At 42.9% G+C, this 18,449-nt stretch overlaps 1 protein-coding gene across 3 annotated transcripts in view; it reads left to right on the forward strand.

Moving 5' to 3' along the window:
* The first annotated feature begins 36 nt into the window (after positions 1 to 36).
* Positions 37 to 18,449, forward strand: part of TM9SF4 (transmembrane 9 superfamily member 4) — a 55,777-nt gene continuing 37,364 nt past the window's right edge. For 2 of the 3 annotated variants that reach the window (XM_054541405.2, XM_054541406.2), the window contains exon 1: positions 37 to 160. In XM_054541405.2, the coding sequence (XP_054397380.1) occupies positions 146 to 160 (15 nt within the window). In that variant the 5' untranslated portion in view covers positions 37 to 145. 3 annotated transcript variants of the gene reach the window in all.

Here is an 18,449-nt window from a genome sequence, read left to right on the forward strand (position 1 = left end):
CGAGCAGGAGCTAAGACTCCTTTTCCCCTCTGCTGACCGCCACTACAGGAGCGGTTGAAGCCAGACGACCACCTTGCGGAGTTAAACTCCGTAACCAGGAAGCACCACTTCCGCTGACGTCATTACGGCGACACGTGGATCCAAGATGGCGACGGCGATGGTGAGTGAAGGGGACTCCGGGAGCGGGAGCGGGAGCTGGAGCGGGGCCCTCCGGGGTATCCCAGGATCTTCCAGCACCCCATGCCTGGCCCTGAGCCACCTCCGGGACCCCTGACTCAGGCCTGAGGGCTATCTCTGACTGGGCTTGTCTTCCCTGAAATCCACCTCCCCGGCCGTGCCCCTGCACTCAGGCTTGTCAAGGCCCCGAGTTTTGGGGGAGGCGCCGTTTCGGAGGGAGACCTCGGCTGCTGCCTTCGCCGGTTCCCATTCTACTTTTGGTCTCCGCCCACTGTGAGCCCCATTTTCCATTTTTCACCTCCCAGTCCTGACCCCTCTGAAGACCCCCCCCCCGCGTTATTCTCATTCTTGCTCCTCCCCGTCGCGTCCAGACCCTGCTCTCTCCGCCTCCCCACCATCCTAACCAGTCCGCAGATGTGACCTCTCCTCTGACCACCCTCCCAGCCCAAGCGCTGCCTCAGATCCTTTTCAGAGCCCTGTCCTCACTTACACTCATAGCTGTCCCCATCGCGCACCCCCTTGACTGCCGCTACCCCAGAGCTTGCCTTCACCTACCCCACCCCCATCTTTCATCCCTAGACGCTTCCCTGCCCCTCCTGTCTTCTCTCAGTCAACTCCCTGCCCCTCTCTTAGGGACCTTTCACCCTGTTGGTTCTCAAACTTTACTGTGCATAAGAATCTCGGGGTGTGTAGCGGGAGGCATGCTAAAAATGCGGTTTCCTGAGCAGCCCCACTCCCAAAGATTCTAATTCCATAGGGCTAGGTGATGCCCAGGAATCTGCCCTTTTATAAGCACTCTAGTGATTATATAGTGGAGGTGGTCTGTGAACTACGTTTTGAAAAACACTAATAGCCCCACCTCACTGCTCTTCCCATTCCCCAACATGGCCACACAGCTCGTTAGGGATGAAGGCTCTTTATTATGAAGCTATATGTTGGGATGAAGTCTGTGTGTGGATGAGGGTGGAGGTAAAATAGCCATGCTTGGAAGTTGGGTCAGAGCTTGCGGGCTCCTGGTGCAGAACCTTGGAAGTAAATCTTTGAAGGACTGGCCCTTTTTCCAAAAGTTTAGTTCAAATTCTGCTTGTCAAGAAACCAGAACTAAAATTGAAGTCACTTAGCCCAGAATGATTTCCTGGATCTTCCTGCATACTGCCTCCTCAGCAGATAATTTCATCCTGGGAGTGAATGACAAGGAAGACTCAGAGAAAAGGAAATGACATTTGACTTTAGCAAAGGAAGATTCTGGCTTAAATAATTTGGTGTTGGTTTTCTCCAAACAGGGATATATTATTGATTGGTAGCAATTTTCCCTCCTTCTCTTAGCTGACTGAGAACTTATCTTTTGTTTAATGAGGGATTCCTTATTTAGAACTTCAGAGGTCAGGTAAAATGATTTCATGGCCTTACCTGGTTTCTGTGGTTTCAGACTTCAGGCTGAACCACGAGTGGGGCAAATCCTCAAAGTAGTATGTTGAAACCTATATATATGTATATATATTCTGGTACTACATTCAGAACAGAGATAGTGTAAGAACTTAAAAGGAAATCACACCCTCTCTTGCTATAAGGAAAACATTGAGTAAAGTATTTACGGCACTGCACTGGGAAATCCCTGCCTTGTTCAGAGATTTTTAAGAGGTTATAAGCTAGCAATACATATATGTGGTACACATCTATTTAGTCAACAAATATTTGAGTACCAATTCTGTTCCAGGAACTAGGGGTGTAGTTGTGAATTAGAGGGTCAAGGTCCCTACACTTGTGGAGCCTTTCTGGTTTGAGGAGACAGGCAGTGAACGAATAAATATGTGAACAAAATAATGGCACCAGTAGATGCTGTGAGGACAGCAAAATGAAGTGATAGTGATTAGGGATGACTGGGTGACACAACTACTTTGGATTGAGTGGGCAGAAAGAAGTCTTCTCAGGTGACTTGAGTTAAAACGTAATTAACAAGGAACCAGCCTTGCAAAGAATGTTCCAAGCAAAGGAAATGGCAAGTGTAAGGGGCCGATGTGGAAGGGAGCTTGGTGTTTTTGAGGAACACACAGAAGGCTGGAGGGGCCGAAGCATGATGAGGGTTGGGGTAGGAGAGAATGATACAGGATGAAACTGGAGGGAAGCAAGAGCAACTGTTTTGAGAAGCATGCCTGGAAATGGGATGGACTGCGGTCTACATTTTGTTGTCTGTGGATTGCGTTTTGAAATAGAGTGTTGTATTAGGCTGCTTCCCCTTCCCATCCCCTTCAGGACAGTACTTGAAGGGAGCCAGCTTGTTCTCGGTTGGCACAGAGGCTGTGGAAAGGAGTTTGGATTTTAGTCTAAGCACAGTGGAAGGGACAGTGATTTTTGCCCAGCATGGTGACTCACACCTGTAATCCCAGTACTCTGGGAGACCAAAGCTGGGAGATCGCTTGAGCTCAGGAGTTTGAGACCAGCTTGGACAACATGGCAAACCCTATCTCTACAACAAAAATACAAAAAGAAAAAATTAGCTGGGTTTGGTGGTATGCACCTGTAGTACCAGCTACTTGGGGGGCTGAGGTGGGAGGATCACTTGAACCTCAGTGAGCCCTGATCACAGCACTGCACTCCAGCTTTGGCAACAGAGCGAGACCCTGTCTTAAGAAACAACAACAGGCCGGGAGCAGTGGCTCATGCCTGTAATCTCAGAATTTTGGGAGGCTGAAGCAGGCAAATCACTTGAGGCCAGGAGTTCAACATCAGCCTGGCCAACATGGTGAAACCCTGTCTTCTAAAAATACAAAAATTAGCAGGGTGTGGTGGCATGCACCTATAATCCCAGCTACTCGGGAGGCTGAGCCACGAGAATCGCTTGAACTCTGGAGGCGGAGGCTACAGTGAGCCAAGATTGTGTCACTGCACTCCAGCCTGGGCGACAGAGTGAGACCCTATCTCAAAAAAACAAAACAAAACAAAAGACATCACCACCAACAAAACCCTCAAAGTACGGTGATTTAGTGTTTGTTGTGCCACCTGGGAGTATTGTACTGAAAACAGGTAACTGATTTAAAGAAACTGAGTATGTAACGTATGCAGTGACCCGCAGAGGCCAGTTTAAAGGGTGCATATGGAGAAACTTCATATCTGGTGCAATAGTGAAAAGGTGTGGAAGCAAATTTATTACAGGGGTATGTGAGGAAGGGGCAAAGTGGAGTCACGGGCTTGAGTTTGGTCTGTGTCAGCACTTCATTACACGGAAGTCAGAATAGTCCCCACACCCTCATACACACCCTCATTTCATAACCATTGGGGCGAGGGGGTGCGGTAGATCTACTTTGGAGAGTATGGGTCTCTGAGGTGAGTCATACAGCCAAGGAGGAACTGAACTAGTGGATTCAGTGGCCGTGGGAACAGCTGGGTTTTTAGTTTGTCCTTTGTTTTGAAAGTTAGGGTTGTGGGTGCAAGTGCAGTGGCATGTGAGCTTTTCCCTTTCTCTCTTTTCTTGGTGAATGGCTCTTCTTCCCCAAGGGTTGTGCCACCAGCTCCCAGAACAATGTTAGTATACAGAGTGTTTCCTGAACCTGCAGGGCAAGACTTCTCCCTCCATAGAAGATAGCTGGTGTAAACTGAAGTTCTCTTTGATTTTCCTGTCTTCTTCCATCCTTAGATTTAGACTACTCTGTAAAGTTACAGGATACAGTGTTGATCTAGCTAGGTCTGAATTGAGATGCAGGCTCATGTCTCACTCTTTATGGAAAACGGTTCTTGGGAATATTATTTCACTGAAACTTGGGAAATGTCCACTGAGTACATTTCTAGATGCGTCAGGAGTCTAGAAACTTCAGTTTGGAGAATAAAACTCTACTTCTCTCACGTCATTGTTCATATTGTTTTGGTTTTTATTATAATCTTCTTTATGGATGTAATTCTTATGCCATAAAATTCGCCCCTTTAAAGTATATAATTTAGTGGGTTTTAGTGTTCTTCTAGGTTGTGCATACACTACATGTGATGGTTATCACCATTGTGTAATTCGGAACATTTCATCACCCCAAAAAGAGAGTCACTCCCTACTCTTCCCTCCCCACAGCCCTAGGCAACTACTAATTTACCTTCTGTCCCTATAGATTTGCCTATTCTGGACATTTCGTACAAAGATAATTATATAATATGTGATATTTTGTGTCTGGCTTCTTAGCATAATGTTTTCAAAGTTTGTTCATGTTGTATCATGTATCAGTAGTGCCGCATCCCTTTTTATGGCTGAATCTTCCCTTGTATGGATGTACCACCGCTTGTTTATCACTCATCAGTTGATGGATATTGGGATTGTTTTCACTTTTTGGTTGTTAGGTATAATGCCGCTGTGAACATTCAGGTGTAAGTTCTTGTGTGAACATACGTTCAGTTTCCATAGGTGTATAGAAGTGTATTCCTGCATCAGTTCACACTGTTTTGAGGTTACTTGGGTTTGATCCAGTCCAGAAACAGGAATGGAATGAATGACATCAAGATTCCTTTGTGCTAATGGAGCCAATGCCAGTAGTCCCTCCAGCCCCAGTCAAAGGCACAGAAACTGGTTTTGTTTGTTTGTTATTATTATTTGAGACAGGGTCTCACTCTGTCATCCAGGCTGGAGCGCAGTGGCACGATCATAGTTCACTGCAGCCTCCACCTCCCGGGCTCAGGCGATCATCTCACCTTAGCCTCCTGAGTAGCTGGGACTACAGGCACGCATCACATCCACCTAATTTTTTAATTATATTTTTCTTAGAGACGGGGTCTTGCTGTGTTGCCCAGGCTAGCCTTGAACTCCTGGCCTCAAGCAATCCTCCCGTCTTGACCTCCCAAAGTGCGGGGATTACAGGTGTGAGTCACTGTGCCCAGCAAAAACTGTTTTTAATGGTGGAATATGGTGCTAATCAGGTTGGATGATAGAGTCCTGGAACAGAAGGCCGGAGGCCTGAACTGTGCCATCAGTCTTGTGTGCGGGAAGTTGCTGTCTCTTCTGGACCCCATGTACAGGAGGACATGAGCTGACTGAACCGCTGGAGCAGGAGCCAGCAGCCTGGGCTTGGTCCCAGCGCTGCCACTGGTGCATTGTGTGGCCCAGCGCTGCCACTGATGCATTGTGTGGCCTGGGGCAAATTACTTTGGCTTCATTAGTCTGTTTTCCACATATGTCGTGTGTGAAATTAAGGTTTGTACTTGATGATTTCCAAATTCCGAGTTGAAAATTTTGTAGTTTGGAATACTTTAAGGTGAGTTTTGCTAATATGCCTATGAAATCAGACTTATTTTGTTTTTTCTATGATGATGGTTGCTGTGATCTTTCCAAGCTGTTGTGTTGATTGTATTGTCTGTCTGATCACCCAGGTTTCCCCACCTGGCTCATGTTCTGCAGGAGCTACTGTGTCCTTGGAGCTGAGGTGCTGACATCGGGCCTTGGTTAAACGTGTTTCTCTGAGGGGTCCCTTTAAAGGAATGCCCTTAATCCCCCTCAGGAAGTACAGAGGAGGTTGGGATCACATTAAGTTGCCTCTTGGTTTCTGTTTTACAACTTGGACAAACGTCTCCCTTTGATCTTGGCATTAAAGAAGCACGTCACAGAATGTTGGAGAAGGTTGAGTTTTGATCTCTGGGCACTGGCAAAAAGGTGGGAAGGACCCAGGATGAGAAGAGCCATCTGGCCACAGATGAATAATAGGAGCCACTACCACCTCCAAGCCTGCTTTGATCCCTGAACCATTTGCTGACACTAGAGTTTCCCAAATGGGGCATGGATGGGGACACCCAGGACTTCTCAGTTCCATCTCATTCCTTTTCATTGCTTCCTTCTCTCCCTTCCTAACATGGTTTCTCACCTATGCCTGATGCATTAAACCGACAGACCTCCCAGGGTTTGAAATCCTCTTATGCTTGGTCTGAGAATCTGGGCTAGACTCCCAGCTGTGACACTGTGATTACTTTTGTGACTTTGGACTGATTGGTTATGTGATTTTGGGAAAACTGTTTGCCCTTTTAAACCTCAATTACCTTATATTAAAATTTTTTATTGTGGTAATAACAAAATCTACCACTTTAAGCTTTTTTTTTTTTTTTTTTTTTTTGAGACAGAGTCTCACTCTGTCGCCCAGGCTGGAGTGCAATGGTGCGATCTCAGCTCACTGCATTACTGCAACCTCTGTCTCCTGGGTTCGAGTGATTCTTCTGCCTCATCTTCCCAAGTAGCTGGGACTACAGGCCTGTACCACCACACCTGGCTAATTTTTGTATTTTTAGTAGGGACAGGGTTCCGCCATGTTGGCCAGGCTGGTCTCAAACTCCTGACTTCGGGTGATCCACCTGCCTCAGCCTCCCAAAGTGCTGGGATTACAGGCATGAGCCACCATGCCTGGCCCACTTTAAGCATTTTTAAGTGTGCAGTTCAGTGGCATTAAGTACGTTTACACGTATGCAGCTGTTAGCACCATCTGTCTCCAGAACTTTTGCATCATCTCATTTTTGAAACAAGGATGATATTCTCAAGGGATTGTTGTGATGATTAAATGAAATATGAGATGAAAGTGCTAGCACAAAGAGGGCACTCTGTAACTTTACTCCAAGGTTTGAAGTCTTCCCGAGGTGAGCTATCTAAGCCTGCTGCTTGGGCTAGCTGAGAGTTCTTTTATAAATACCCAAGGTGGAAACAGGAGATCAGTATGTTTCTGCACTTTCTGGCGTCAAGGTTGAAGTCTGGTTGCCTGTTGCTTTGTGAGGGTGGTTATTAGTTTCACCTGGACTTCCGCAGCGCAGCCTGCTGTGCGTTTTTCCCTACCCCCAAATTACAGCTTTGAGTCTTTCATGTGTCTCTGTTGAACAGCTAATCTGTGTCTGTGGGCTCTGAAATAAAGACTACATTTTCAGTTTCCTGTGGCTAATTTTTTTGTTTGTTTGTTTGTTTGTTTCTTGCTCTGTGAGTTCTTTAGTTCCGTGGGCCTGCTTGGTAAGTAGTCTCTAGCTGTCATTAGCCTTCATTCACATGCAGTTGGATTCTTGGTAAGCTTTAACTGACTGGGTAATTGACTTCAGTTAACTGTTGGCAAACTGTGCCCAAAGCCTTTTTCTTTTTTTTTCTCTCTTCTTTTTCCTTTTTTTTTTTTTTTTTGCTTAATCTGAGGGAGCAGTTACTGACATGGTCTCAAAATGGTGACTGTTGCCAGGCACAGTGGTTTACACCTGTAATCCCAGCACTTTGGGAAATGCCGAGGGCGAGGTGGGTCATTTGAGGTCAGGAGCTCAAGACCAGCCTGGCCAACATGGCGAAACCCTGTCTCTACAAAAATAGAAAAAATTCGCCGGGTCTGGTGGCAGGCACCTGTCATCCCAGCCACTCAGGAGGCTGAGGCAGGAGAATCACTTGAACCCAGGAGGTGGAGGTTGCAGTGAGCTGAGATCGTATCACTGCACTCCAGCCTGGGCAACAGAGCTAGACTCTGTCTCAAAAAAAAAAAAAAAGTGACTGTCTTTTAGAAAGAAAAAGAAGAATCTAGTCTATTGCTAAGGAAAATGCTGCTTTTCCAGTAGGAAAGGCATGGAACAGGAACCAAAAAGACGGTTCAGATTGGCCAGATGTATTGCTGCTAGTTGATGCTATTTATGGGAAAGGAGATTGCAAGGCAGAGGGCTCCAGAAAAAGTTAACTTCTGGTTACAGAGAAATGCAAGTGAATGAAATAATTTTTCGTTCTCAGGGAAACTTCCATTTTCTTTGGAAGATGTTAATTGTTTACACCTTTCAAACTGGGTGGGGTGAATTTGGAGTGGCTGGGGGTACTTTTGAATCCTAGCAGCCCTTCATTAGACAGCTGTTTGGGGGAGATATTTCTGAGTGCCCAACCCACCCCACCCCCAAGAATAAAACAGATGGGGAGGGAGAGACCTTGATTCTTGGTTCTCTTGAGCGTTATAACATTCCAGGTCACCTGTATCTTTGCCAGTGATGGTGTGTTAGATTACAGCACAAAAGGCTTCTAGATTGCCATCACCTTGTTCCTTGATATGCTGCCTATGCGGTCTCGTGGCTTGCAAGCCAAGTAGCAAAAGCAAAATGATGTTGAATGGGCTGGTTCACATCTCTTAGGACTCCTTGCATGGCTCTGAACATGCAGAAGATGATTACTAAATATTTAATTGACTTTTCAGACTGAACCTCGCATGGGAGTTAATGCGGCAATCAATTAAAAATTAAAAGAAAATTTAAAGGAATTTCCTAAGAAGCGGGTACTTTGCTCTTTCCTTACAGAAAAGAACTGCAGACCAAACATCCTCTATCAGGCTATCAGGAATATAGAAGGTGATGAAGTCATAGAATCACAAAAAGTTGGAACGGTATCCAGGGGTTTTACCAGAGACCCATGAACTTCTATTCCTTGATTCTCTATGTATTGGAATATTTTTTTCTGAGATCAGTATCTGTAGCTTTGATAAGTTTCTCAGAGGGATTTGTGACACCCTCCCCAAGATTAAAAATTGCTGATCTGTCTGTTTACCCACATACCTGGTGCCAGAATCCCCTCTGCATAATTCTTACCTTCGCCCACTTTCTGCACATCTTCTGTGGAACTCATCCCAGTATTTTCAGAGGCAACCCATTTCCTTCACTTCTTAAAATATAAATGAATATTTGTCTTTAATTTTTAAATTTTTTTAGAGACAGGGTCTCACCCTGTCACCCAGGTTGGAGTGCAGTGGTGAAATCATAGCTCACTCTAACTGCAGCCGTCGGACTCCTGGGCTCAGGTGATCCTCCCACATAATTATAGATATTAGCTACTATGCCCAGCCTAAATGTATTTATTTCATTTTATTTATTTATTTATTTATTTTTATTTTGAGACAAGGTCTCACTCTGTTGCCCAACCTGGAGTGCAGTGGCGTGATTTCTGCTCACTGCAACCTCCACCTCCCAGGCTCAAGTGATCCTCCCACCTCAGCCTCCAGAGTAGCTGTGACTACAGGCAAGCACCACCATTCCTCATTAATTTTTTGTATTCTTTGTAGAGACGAGGTTTTGCTCAGGCTGGTCTCAAACTCTTGGGCTCAAGCGATCCACCTGCCTCGGCCTCACAAAGTGCTGGGATTACAGTCGTGAGCTACTGTGCCCGTAAATGTATTTATTTTTAATAAGGGTGATCCATGTATGTGGAAAAAAGTATTAAAAAGCTATAAAAGTATCAAAACATTATGTTGTGTGCCTACCATAAATATATTCAATTTTTACTTGTCAGTCTTTAAAAAGCTATAAAATGGATCAGGCACAGTGGCTCACACCTGTAATCCCAGCATTTTGGGAGACTGTGTTGCTCATAAAGGAATACCTGAGGCTGAGTAATTTATAAAGAAAAGAGGTTTATTTGGCCAGGTTTGGTGGCTCATGCTTGTAATGTCAGCACTTTGGGAAGCTGAGGCAGGTGGATCGCTTGAGCCCAGGAGTTCAAGACCATCCTGGGCAACATGATGAAACCCAGTCTCTATTAAAAATACAAAAATTAGGGCTGGGCACGGTGGCTCACGCCTGTAATCCCAGCACTTTGGGAGGCTGAGGCGGGCAGATTCTAGTGGGTATGTGGTGGTACCTCACTGTGGTTTTGGTTTGCATTTTCCTATTGACAAATGATATTAAATATATTTTATGCTTATTAGTCATTCATATATCATCTTTGGTGAATTTCTGTACAAATCTCTTGTCCATTTTTAAATTGGATTGTCATTTTCTTATTAAGTTTTAAGTGTTCTTTGCATATTCTGGATATAAGTTCCTTATCAGGTATTGATTTGCAAAGAATTTTCCGCTAGTCTTTGGCCCATCTTTTCATTTTCTTAGTGGTGTCTTTGGAAGTGTAAAAGTTTTTAAATTTTTATGAAATTTAATTTATTATAATTTTTTTAATGGATTCTGGTTTTGGTGTTGTATCTAAGACATTTTTGTCTAACCCAAGATCATAATGATTTCTTATTTTTTTGTATAGAGGTTTTTGAGTTTGAGCTTTTTTGTTTAGTTCTGTGATCCATTTTGACTTAATTTTTGTGTGTATGTTCTGAGGTTCCATGTGCATATGGCTACCTAGTGGTCCCAGCACTATGTTTTGAAAAGACTTATGTTTCTCTATTGAATTTGCCTTGTCAGCTTTGTTGAAAATCAATTTACTATAAATGTAAAGATTTATTTCTAGACTTTTAATTGTTTTCCACTGATCTTTATGCATATTCTTACCACACTGTCTTGATATTGTAGCTTTATAATATGTTTAGAAATTATGTAGTATAAGTCCTCCAATTATGTTTTTAAGGTTGTTTTAGATGTTCTGGGTCCTTTGTATTTCCATATAAATGCTAGAATCAGCTTGTCAGTTTCTACAGAAAAACCTGCTGGAATTTTGATAAGGATTGCATTGAATCTATAGATCAATTTGGGGAGAACTGACATCCTGACAATATTGAGTCTTCTAGTCCATGAACATGGAATATCTCCCCAATTACCTTTGTTCATTTCTCAGCAATTTCAGAATTTTCAATATACAAGTCCTTTTAAAAATATATATTCCTAAATATTTTATTCTTTTTGATACTAAGTGGAGCTTTTTTTTTTTAGTTTTAGTTTTGGATTGTTGTTGCTAGTATATGGAAATACAATTAATTTTTCTATATTTATCTTATAGTCTGACCTTGCTCAACTTGTTTATTAGTTCTAGTAGTTGTTTTGTGTATTCCTTAGGATTTTCTAGATACACAATGATGTGATCTGCAACTAAAAGCACTTTTTGCTTATTTCTTTTAATTTTTTCCCCTATGCTTCTTCAGGGGTGCCCTTAATTATTAATGTATTTGCTTTAGTGCAGTGGCTTATAGTATAGTGTTGAATGGAAATGGCAAGAGTAGGCATCCTTGCCTTGTTCCTGATCTTAGGGGAAATAATTCAGTTTTTCACTACTGAGTGTGATGTTGGCTGTGGATTTTGCATAGCTGCCCTTTATCTGATTGAGGAAGTTCCCTTCTAATCCTAAATTGTTGAGAGTTTTAATGATGAATATGTTGGATTTTGTCAACAGCTTTTTCTACATCTATTATGATGATCATATGATTTTTGTCCTTTATTCTGTTTATCTGGTGTGTTATATTAATTGATTTTCAAATATTAAGCCAACCTGGGATAAACACCACTTGGTCATGATGTATAAACCTAGATTCAATTTTCTAATATTTTGTTAAGAATTTTTTCATCTGTTCATCATCATGATGAACACACAGGATAGTTGTCTGTAGTTTCCTTTTCTTGTGATGTCTTTGCCTGGCTTTGGTACATGGTTTTTAAAAATTTATTTAGACAAATGAAAAAAGGCTATACATAAACTACATAAACCCGCTGTGCCTCTTTTTTTTTCTACGTAATAGGTTATGTTGGCAGTACTTCAGTAACAGTTCTACCTTCTATTTAAGTATATATTACTAAATTACCCTCCCTAAAGACTGTACCAGTTTACCTACATCTAGGCTAATCATACTTTTTAAAGCTTTATAACTCTGTTAAGCAAAAAATGAGATGTCATTATTTTGACCTACAGTTTTTAAATTATGAATGATGCTGAGCATCTTTTTGTGTTTGGCCATTTGAGCTTTTTTTTTTAACTGCCCATTCGTATTTCTTTTGGATTATTTGTCCTTTATCGGTTTCTAAGTGTCCTTGTATATTGAAGAAAGTAGTTCTTGGTCAAGTATGTTAAATGTTTTTACCTAAACTCTTTTTCTTTCTCTTTGGTGTATTTTTTTCATTTTTTTCCTTTATATACTTTTTCTTTATACCTTCTGGATTTTGCTTTATTCTTAGGAAACTTTCCACGAAGATTATTTAAAACCATATCTATATTTTCTTCTAATACTCCTATTTTAATTATACTTGTAAATCTTTATGTTCTTTCCACCAGTATCAAACACTTTGGATAGCTCTCTAGCTCACGTGTTCTCTCTCATGTATATATATATATATATATATATATATATATATATATATGATTAGGGCTGGGCACGGTGGCTCACGCCTGTAATCCCAGCACTTTGGGAGGCCGAGGCAGGCAGATTCTAGTGGGTGTGTGATGGTACCTCACTGTGGTTTTGGTTTGCGTTTTCCTATTGACAAATGATATTAAATATTTTTATATATTTAATTTATATATAAATATATATTTATATAAATATATAAAAATTTATACATAAATATATATAAATTTATATAAATATATAAAAATTTATATATAAATATGTATAAATTTATATATAAATTTATATATATGTATATTTTTAAAGAGATAGGGTCTCCCTCTGTCATCTGTGCTAGAGTGCAGTGGCACAATCATAGCTCGCTGCAACCTCAAACTCCTGAACTCAAGCGATCCTCCTGCCTAGCCTCCCAAGTAGCTAGGTCTGCAAGCCCACTTCACCATACCCAACTAATTTTTAAATAATTTTGTAGAGACAAGGTCTCATTATTTTGTCCAGGCTGTTCTCAAACTCCCGTCTGTCCTCAAGTGATTCTTCTGCCAAAGTGCTGGGATTGCAAGTGTGAGCCACCATGCCTGGCCTGGGTAGCTCTACATTTTAATGTTTAGTAAAACTAGTCTGCCTTCATTATTCCTCTTTTCAAAATCATCCCAAAGTAAAGGACAAATACCAAATTGACTACAATGGTTTGTTAAAAGAAAGGCATTGAATTGGGGGAGAGACAAGTGAGACAAACAATCAGAGGAAAAGAATTGGAGAGGGATGGTCAAAGGAGAAAAACAAGCAGTTCATCTGTGGCAGTACAGTTCTTCTTGAACACCTCTAATCGTGACCTCAAACTGTCCCTAAGCATGGTTCCCAGCCTGGTGACAGACCTCTGTTCACTTGGCGGTGACAGACCTCTGTTCACTTGGCTGTGCCAGTCTGAGTGGAGCTGGACTTACTTCACTTTGCAGATAACTTGCTGTGTGACCATGGGTCTTTCAGTTTCCCTCTCTGACCTCCTGGATTATAGGACATCTGAAGTTCTTTTAAAAACTTTTTTTTTGAGATGAAGTCTCATTCCGTCACCCAGACTGGAGTGCAGTGGCGCAATCTTGGCTCACTGCAACCTCTGCCTCCGAGGTTCAAGCAGTTATCCTGCCTCAGCCTCCCAAGTAGCTGGGATTACAGGTGTGTGCCACCACACCTGGCTAATTTTTGTATTTTTAGTAGAGACAGGGTTTCACCATCTTGGTCAGGCTGGTCTCAAACTCCTGACCTCAGGTGATCCGCCCTCCTCGGCCTCTCAAAGTGCTTGGATTACAGGTGTGAGCCACCGCACCCAGCCCTAAAAACTGTCTTTTTAACCCCATCAAACCCAACTTGGAATGGAACTTTGCCTTGTTTTGTTTTACTTTTACATTACTTTGGTTGATAAAATGTCAAATATTCTCAAGGGAATTATGAACTTCTTGAGCTTCAAGGGAGGTTGTGAGACGTCTGATTCAACCTGTTCATCAGGGCAGAGACCTCCTCTGCCACCTCCTCCCATGGTCACTCAGCTCACGGTGACGGTTGCATAGCTTTTCTGTTAGAAGAGCCCTTAGAGTGGGCCCACTGCATCTCCCTTGCAGTGTCCTCCTTGGTTCTGCTTTCTTGTGCAACCCAAAACAAGTCCACCCTGCCTTATCAAGCACCTACTATGTGCCAAGTGCTCTATGAACTTTATTTAATCTTTACCACCATCACCCTACCATGAGGTTAGTAGTATTTTCCTAGTTTACAGATAAAAACCCAAGACTCAAAAGAGTTATACAAATTTACCCAAAGTCACACAGCTAGGAAGTGGTAGGTTTGGGATTTGAATTCATGTCTGTATGGCCCTCAAAGCCTGTGCTTTTTCTGGTACACCAGTGGTTTTCAAAGTGTAATTTCAAGAGCAGCAGCATCTTCTGGGAACTTGCTAGAAGTGCACATTCTCGGGCCCTGCCCCAGACCCAGGTGTTTTAGTAAGCCCTCCTGGTAGTTTCCATGCATGCTCAAGTTTCACCACTGCATGTCATGTATTCCGCTTCTGTACCTGGCTGCTGCTTCTCTTCACATTTGACCAAGAATTTATAAGTGATTTCTCTTTTTTCTTTTTCATTTTTTTTTTTTTTTGAGACATAGTCTCGCTTTGTCACCCAGGCTGGAGTGCAGTGGTGTGATCATGGCTCACTGACTCAGGTGATCCCTCCCACCTCAGCCTCCCCATTAGCTGGGGCTACAGGCACGTGCCACCACGCCCAGCTAACTTTTTGTATTTTGGGTAGAGGTGGGGTTTCAGCATGTTGCCAAGGCTGGTCTCAACACTCCTGGGCTCAAGCAATCCACCCACCTCTGCCTCCCAAAGTGCTGGGATTATAGGCATGAACCACTGCACCGGGCTAGATTATTTCATTTATCCTTATTAGATGTAAAATCTAGGACTGGATATTACTACGTCTCCAGAGCAGAAATGTGCTGCACACAGCCCTCTTTCCCCAAACACACACACACACACACACACACTCACACACACACAGTAGCCAGAGTAACCTTTAAAACTGCAGATATGATTTATTCCTTTTCTACTTAAAATTCCTGAGTCTCCTCACTGCACTGAGAACAAAGCCCAACACTTGCAGCTCATAGGATGGTCCGTGAACCAAAAGTGTCCTCATTACCTAGGAGCTTGTTAGAAATGCAGAGTCTCAGGCCCTACCCAGACCTTCTGAATCAGAATCTGCATTTTAACAATGTCACCAAGTGATTTAAATGCACATTAAACTTTAAGAAGCACCAGCCTATATATTACCTGCCAAAAACTCATAGTTGCCACCAGGCCTTTGCGTCTGTGTTTTGTGCTTTCTGGAACCTTCTCTCTTTCCTCTCGCCTCCCTTCAGGTTTCAGGGTAGACTTCAGTTCTTAGATTTGCACTCCTTCCCTGCCGCAAGACTGGGTATATTGCTGCTCCCATGTACTCCCCAACATATTGCTCTTAGCCTCTTAACTTGCTGAGAGCATCTGGGACCTAGTGTTGTGATGGGCTGATGGCTCATCTGTGTCCCCCCACCCGCCTGAAAGCTCCTTGTGGGCATGTATTCTGTGAGGCTGGCACAGTGCCTGACACACAGTAGGTGCTCAATAAGTAGTTGGTGAACTAATTTCTTTTTTTTTTTTTTTGAGACGGAGTCTCGCTCTTGTCCCCCAGGCTGGAGTGCAATGGCGCTATCTTGGCTCACTGCAACCTGCGCCTCCCGGGTTCAAGCAATTCTCCTGCCTCAGCCTCCCAAGTGGCTGGGATTACAGGCACCTGCCACCACGCTCGGCTAATTTTTGTATTTTTAGTAGAGACGGGGTTCACCATGTTAGCCAGGCTGGTCTCGAACTCCTGACCTCAGGTGAACCGCCCGCCTCAGCCTGCCAAAGTGCTTGGATTACAGGCATGAGCCACCGAACCCAGCCTGTTGAACTAATTTCTGTACTGGTTTGAACATGGGCTTTGGGCTCAACCAGGCTAAATCCTGTTTAATCCTAATATTGTTCACTGCTAATCCTGAGAGCCTGTCTGACTCTCAGTTTCCTCATCTGTGAAATGGGAATAATAAGAGTCCCTACCTCATAGGATTATTTTCATTGAGTTATTCCATGGACAGAACCTAGAACTGTGCTTAGCACATAATTAGCATTCAATAAATGTTAGCTGCCATTGTTATGAACATCATCGTTACAGTCTCCTCATTTGTAATGCAATTCACCTGCCTGAAAAGAGCATCCTTGTTCCTCCACGTTCTGGCTGGATGACCTTGGGCAAGTTACTTAACCTCTGGGCTCTGGGTCTCAGATTAACACCACCTGCGAAATGGTGACCAAAATCTCCAGGTACCTGTAGTTGTGAGGATACCACAAATAAATGTTTGTCAGTGCCTAGCAGGGTGCAGGGACTTGGTAAGTGGAAAGAAGGAACCAGGTCTGTCACCGTGCCTTGTGCTTAGGAGGTGCTCAGTGACTCTGGCTTCTTCTTGTTTTTTGGTGGTGTTTTCCTGTTGGGGCATTCTTGTTGTGTCTTTTTGTTTTTGTTTTTTATGTGTATACTTGCTCCATTGGTTTGAGACTGGAACAAAAGTGTATTGAAGTCTTTCAGGATTTGCTTTTCATTCCTCTGCAACCTGAGCTTCGCAGAGAGCCCTTGAGTTCCCTAGGGTGGTGTCTCTCAACTAAATCTGGGGGATTCTGTTTCAAAAGAAGGTAGAACTGCAGTAACTGCTTGGACTTAATTGGCTTGATAACCAGAGGAGATTGTGATCCCCTGCACTGGTTTCAAATCACGTATCAGATGAGACAAAAAGTTCTGGTGTCCAGCTTCTTAGGAGGAGACATTCAGAACACAGGTTATTGATGAGCAAGAAATAATGATAATCATACTTACATATAAGGGTTGTGGCTTACTGCTTATTAATGCTTTCAAATTCATGTTCTTTTTTGAGTTCCACTTCTACCACATGAATCTATCCTAGTAAATGAGGACACAGCCCAGCAAAGTTGAAGTTGATTGCCCAGTGCTGCACAGCTGAGGGGAGGGTATAACTCCCTGGCCTTATTTTGGGGCCCCAGGCTCAGTGCTTTCCCTAGCATATGATGGCCACCCCATTATTGGTTGTCAAGATGCAGTTTTAAATCTAGTCAAAGAGAAATACAGACCGCTACATCCCTTCTGAGAGGTTTCTATGGTCTGGGATAGACACTTCTACCTAAGCAGTGGTTTTTGTCTTTGACTGCAGTTTAGGATGACCTAGAGCAGTGCTGCTTAAACTTTAACTCGGGGAACTTGCTGAAATGCAGGTTCTGATTTACTAGTTCTAGGGTAGGGCCCCTGATTCTGCATTTCTTTTCTTTTTTAAAATAAAATTTAGGAGGTACCAAGTGCAGCTTTGTTACATGGGTAGATTGGGTAGTGGAGAAGTCTGGGCTTTTAATGTAACCATCCCCCGAATAATGTACATTGTGTCCAGTAAGTAATTTCTCATCCCTCACCACCCCTACCCTTCAGAGCCTCCAATGTCTATTATTCCACACTGTATGTTCATGTGTACACATTATTTAGCTCCCACTTATAAGCAAGGACATGCAGTATTTGACATTGTTTCTGAGTTATTTCACTTAAGATAATAGTCTCCAGTTTCATCCATGTTGCTGCAAAAGACATGATTTTATTCTTTTTTATGGCTGAAGAGTATTCCATTTTGTGTGTGTGTGTGTATACATTTATACAGTGTCCCAAGTCCTAGGTATCCCTGAAGGCTTAGAAAGAAAAGGTGGGAGGTGCTGCTGGAAAGGCACTGAGGCCGGTGGGTGGAAGTTCCTCCATACCAAGCTAGGATTACTCTAACCTCAGTGTTCAGAACAGTGATGTTTTCTTTTGCCTTATTTATTATTTAAGTGGCATAAATACTATATAATCGTCTAAGAAAATTAGAAAATATAGATATACAAAAAAGGAAAAAAGCTCATCACTAAGACATTTTGCCTCCTACATATTTTTCCAAAGATAACTTAAAAAAAAAAGGAATCCTGCCACACAGTGTTCTAGCTCCTGCTTTTACTATGTAAATCTAAAGCTTGAACATTCCTACTCAAGAAATGTATCGGCCAGGTGCAGTGACTCACACTTATATCTCAGCACTGTGGGAGGCTGAGGCGGGAGAATTGCTTGAGCCCAGAAGTTTGGGACCAGCCTGGGTAATATAGGGAGACACCATATTTACAAAAAATCAAAAAAATTGCAGTGCATGGTGGCGTGTGCCTGTGGTCCCAGCTACTTGGGAAGTTGAGGTGGGAGGATCACTTGAACCCAAGAGGTCAAGGCTGCAATGAACCGTGATTGCACCACTGCACTCTACCCTGGACAACAGAGTGAGACCCTGTCTCAAAAAAAGAAAAACATGTCATCACTTTCAATGACTATTTAAATGGACATATAATAATTTAACCCATTCCATTAACATTTGACATTTTACTATTGTAAGTAGTGAATTTTTTTTTTTTTTAAATAGTCTCCCTTTGTCGCCCAGGATGGAGTACAGCTCACTGCAACTTCCGCCTCCCGGGTTCAAGCAATTCTTCTGCCTCTGCCTCCCAAGTAGCTGGGATTACAGGCATGTGCCACCACACCTGGCTAATTTTTGTTCTTTTAGTAGAGATGGGGTTTCACCATGTAGTCCAGGCTGGTCTCGAACTCCTGACCTCAGGTGATTTGCCCCCAACTT

Source organism: Pongo abelii, chromosome 21 (assembly GCF_028885655.2).
Source record: "Pongo abelii isolate AG06213 chromosome 21, NHGRI_mPonAbe1-v2.0_pri, whole genome shotgun sequence".
Taxonomy (NCBI): domain Eukaryota; kingdom Metazoa; phylum Chordata; class Mammalia; order Primates; family Hominidae; genus Pongo; species Pongo abelii.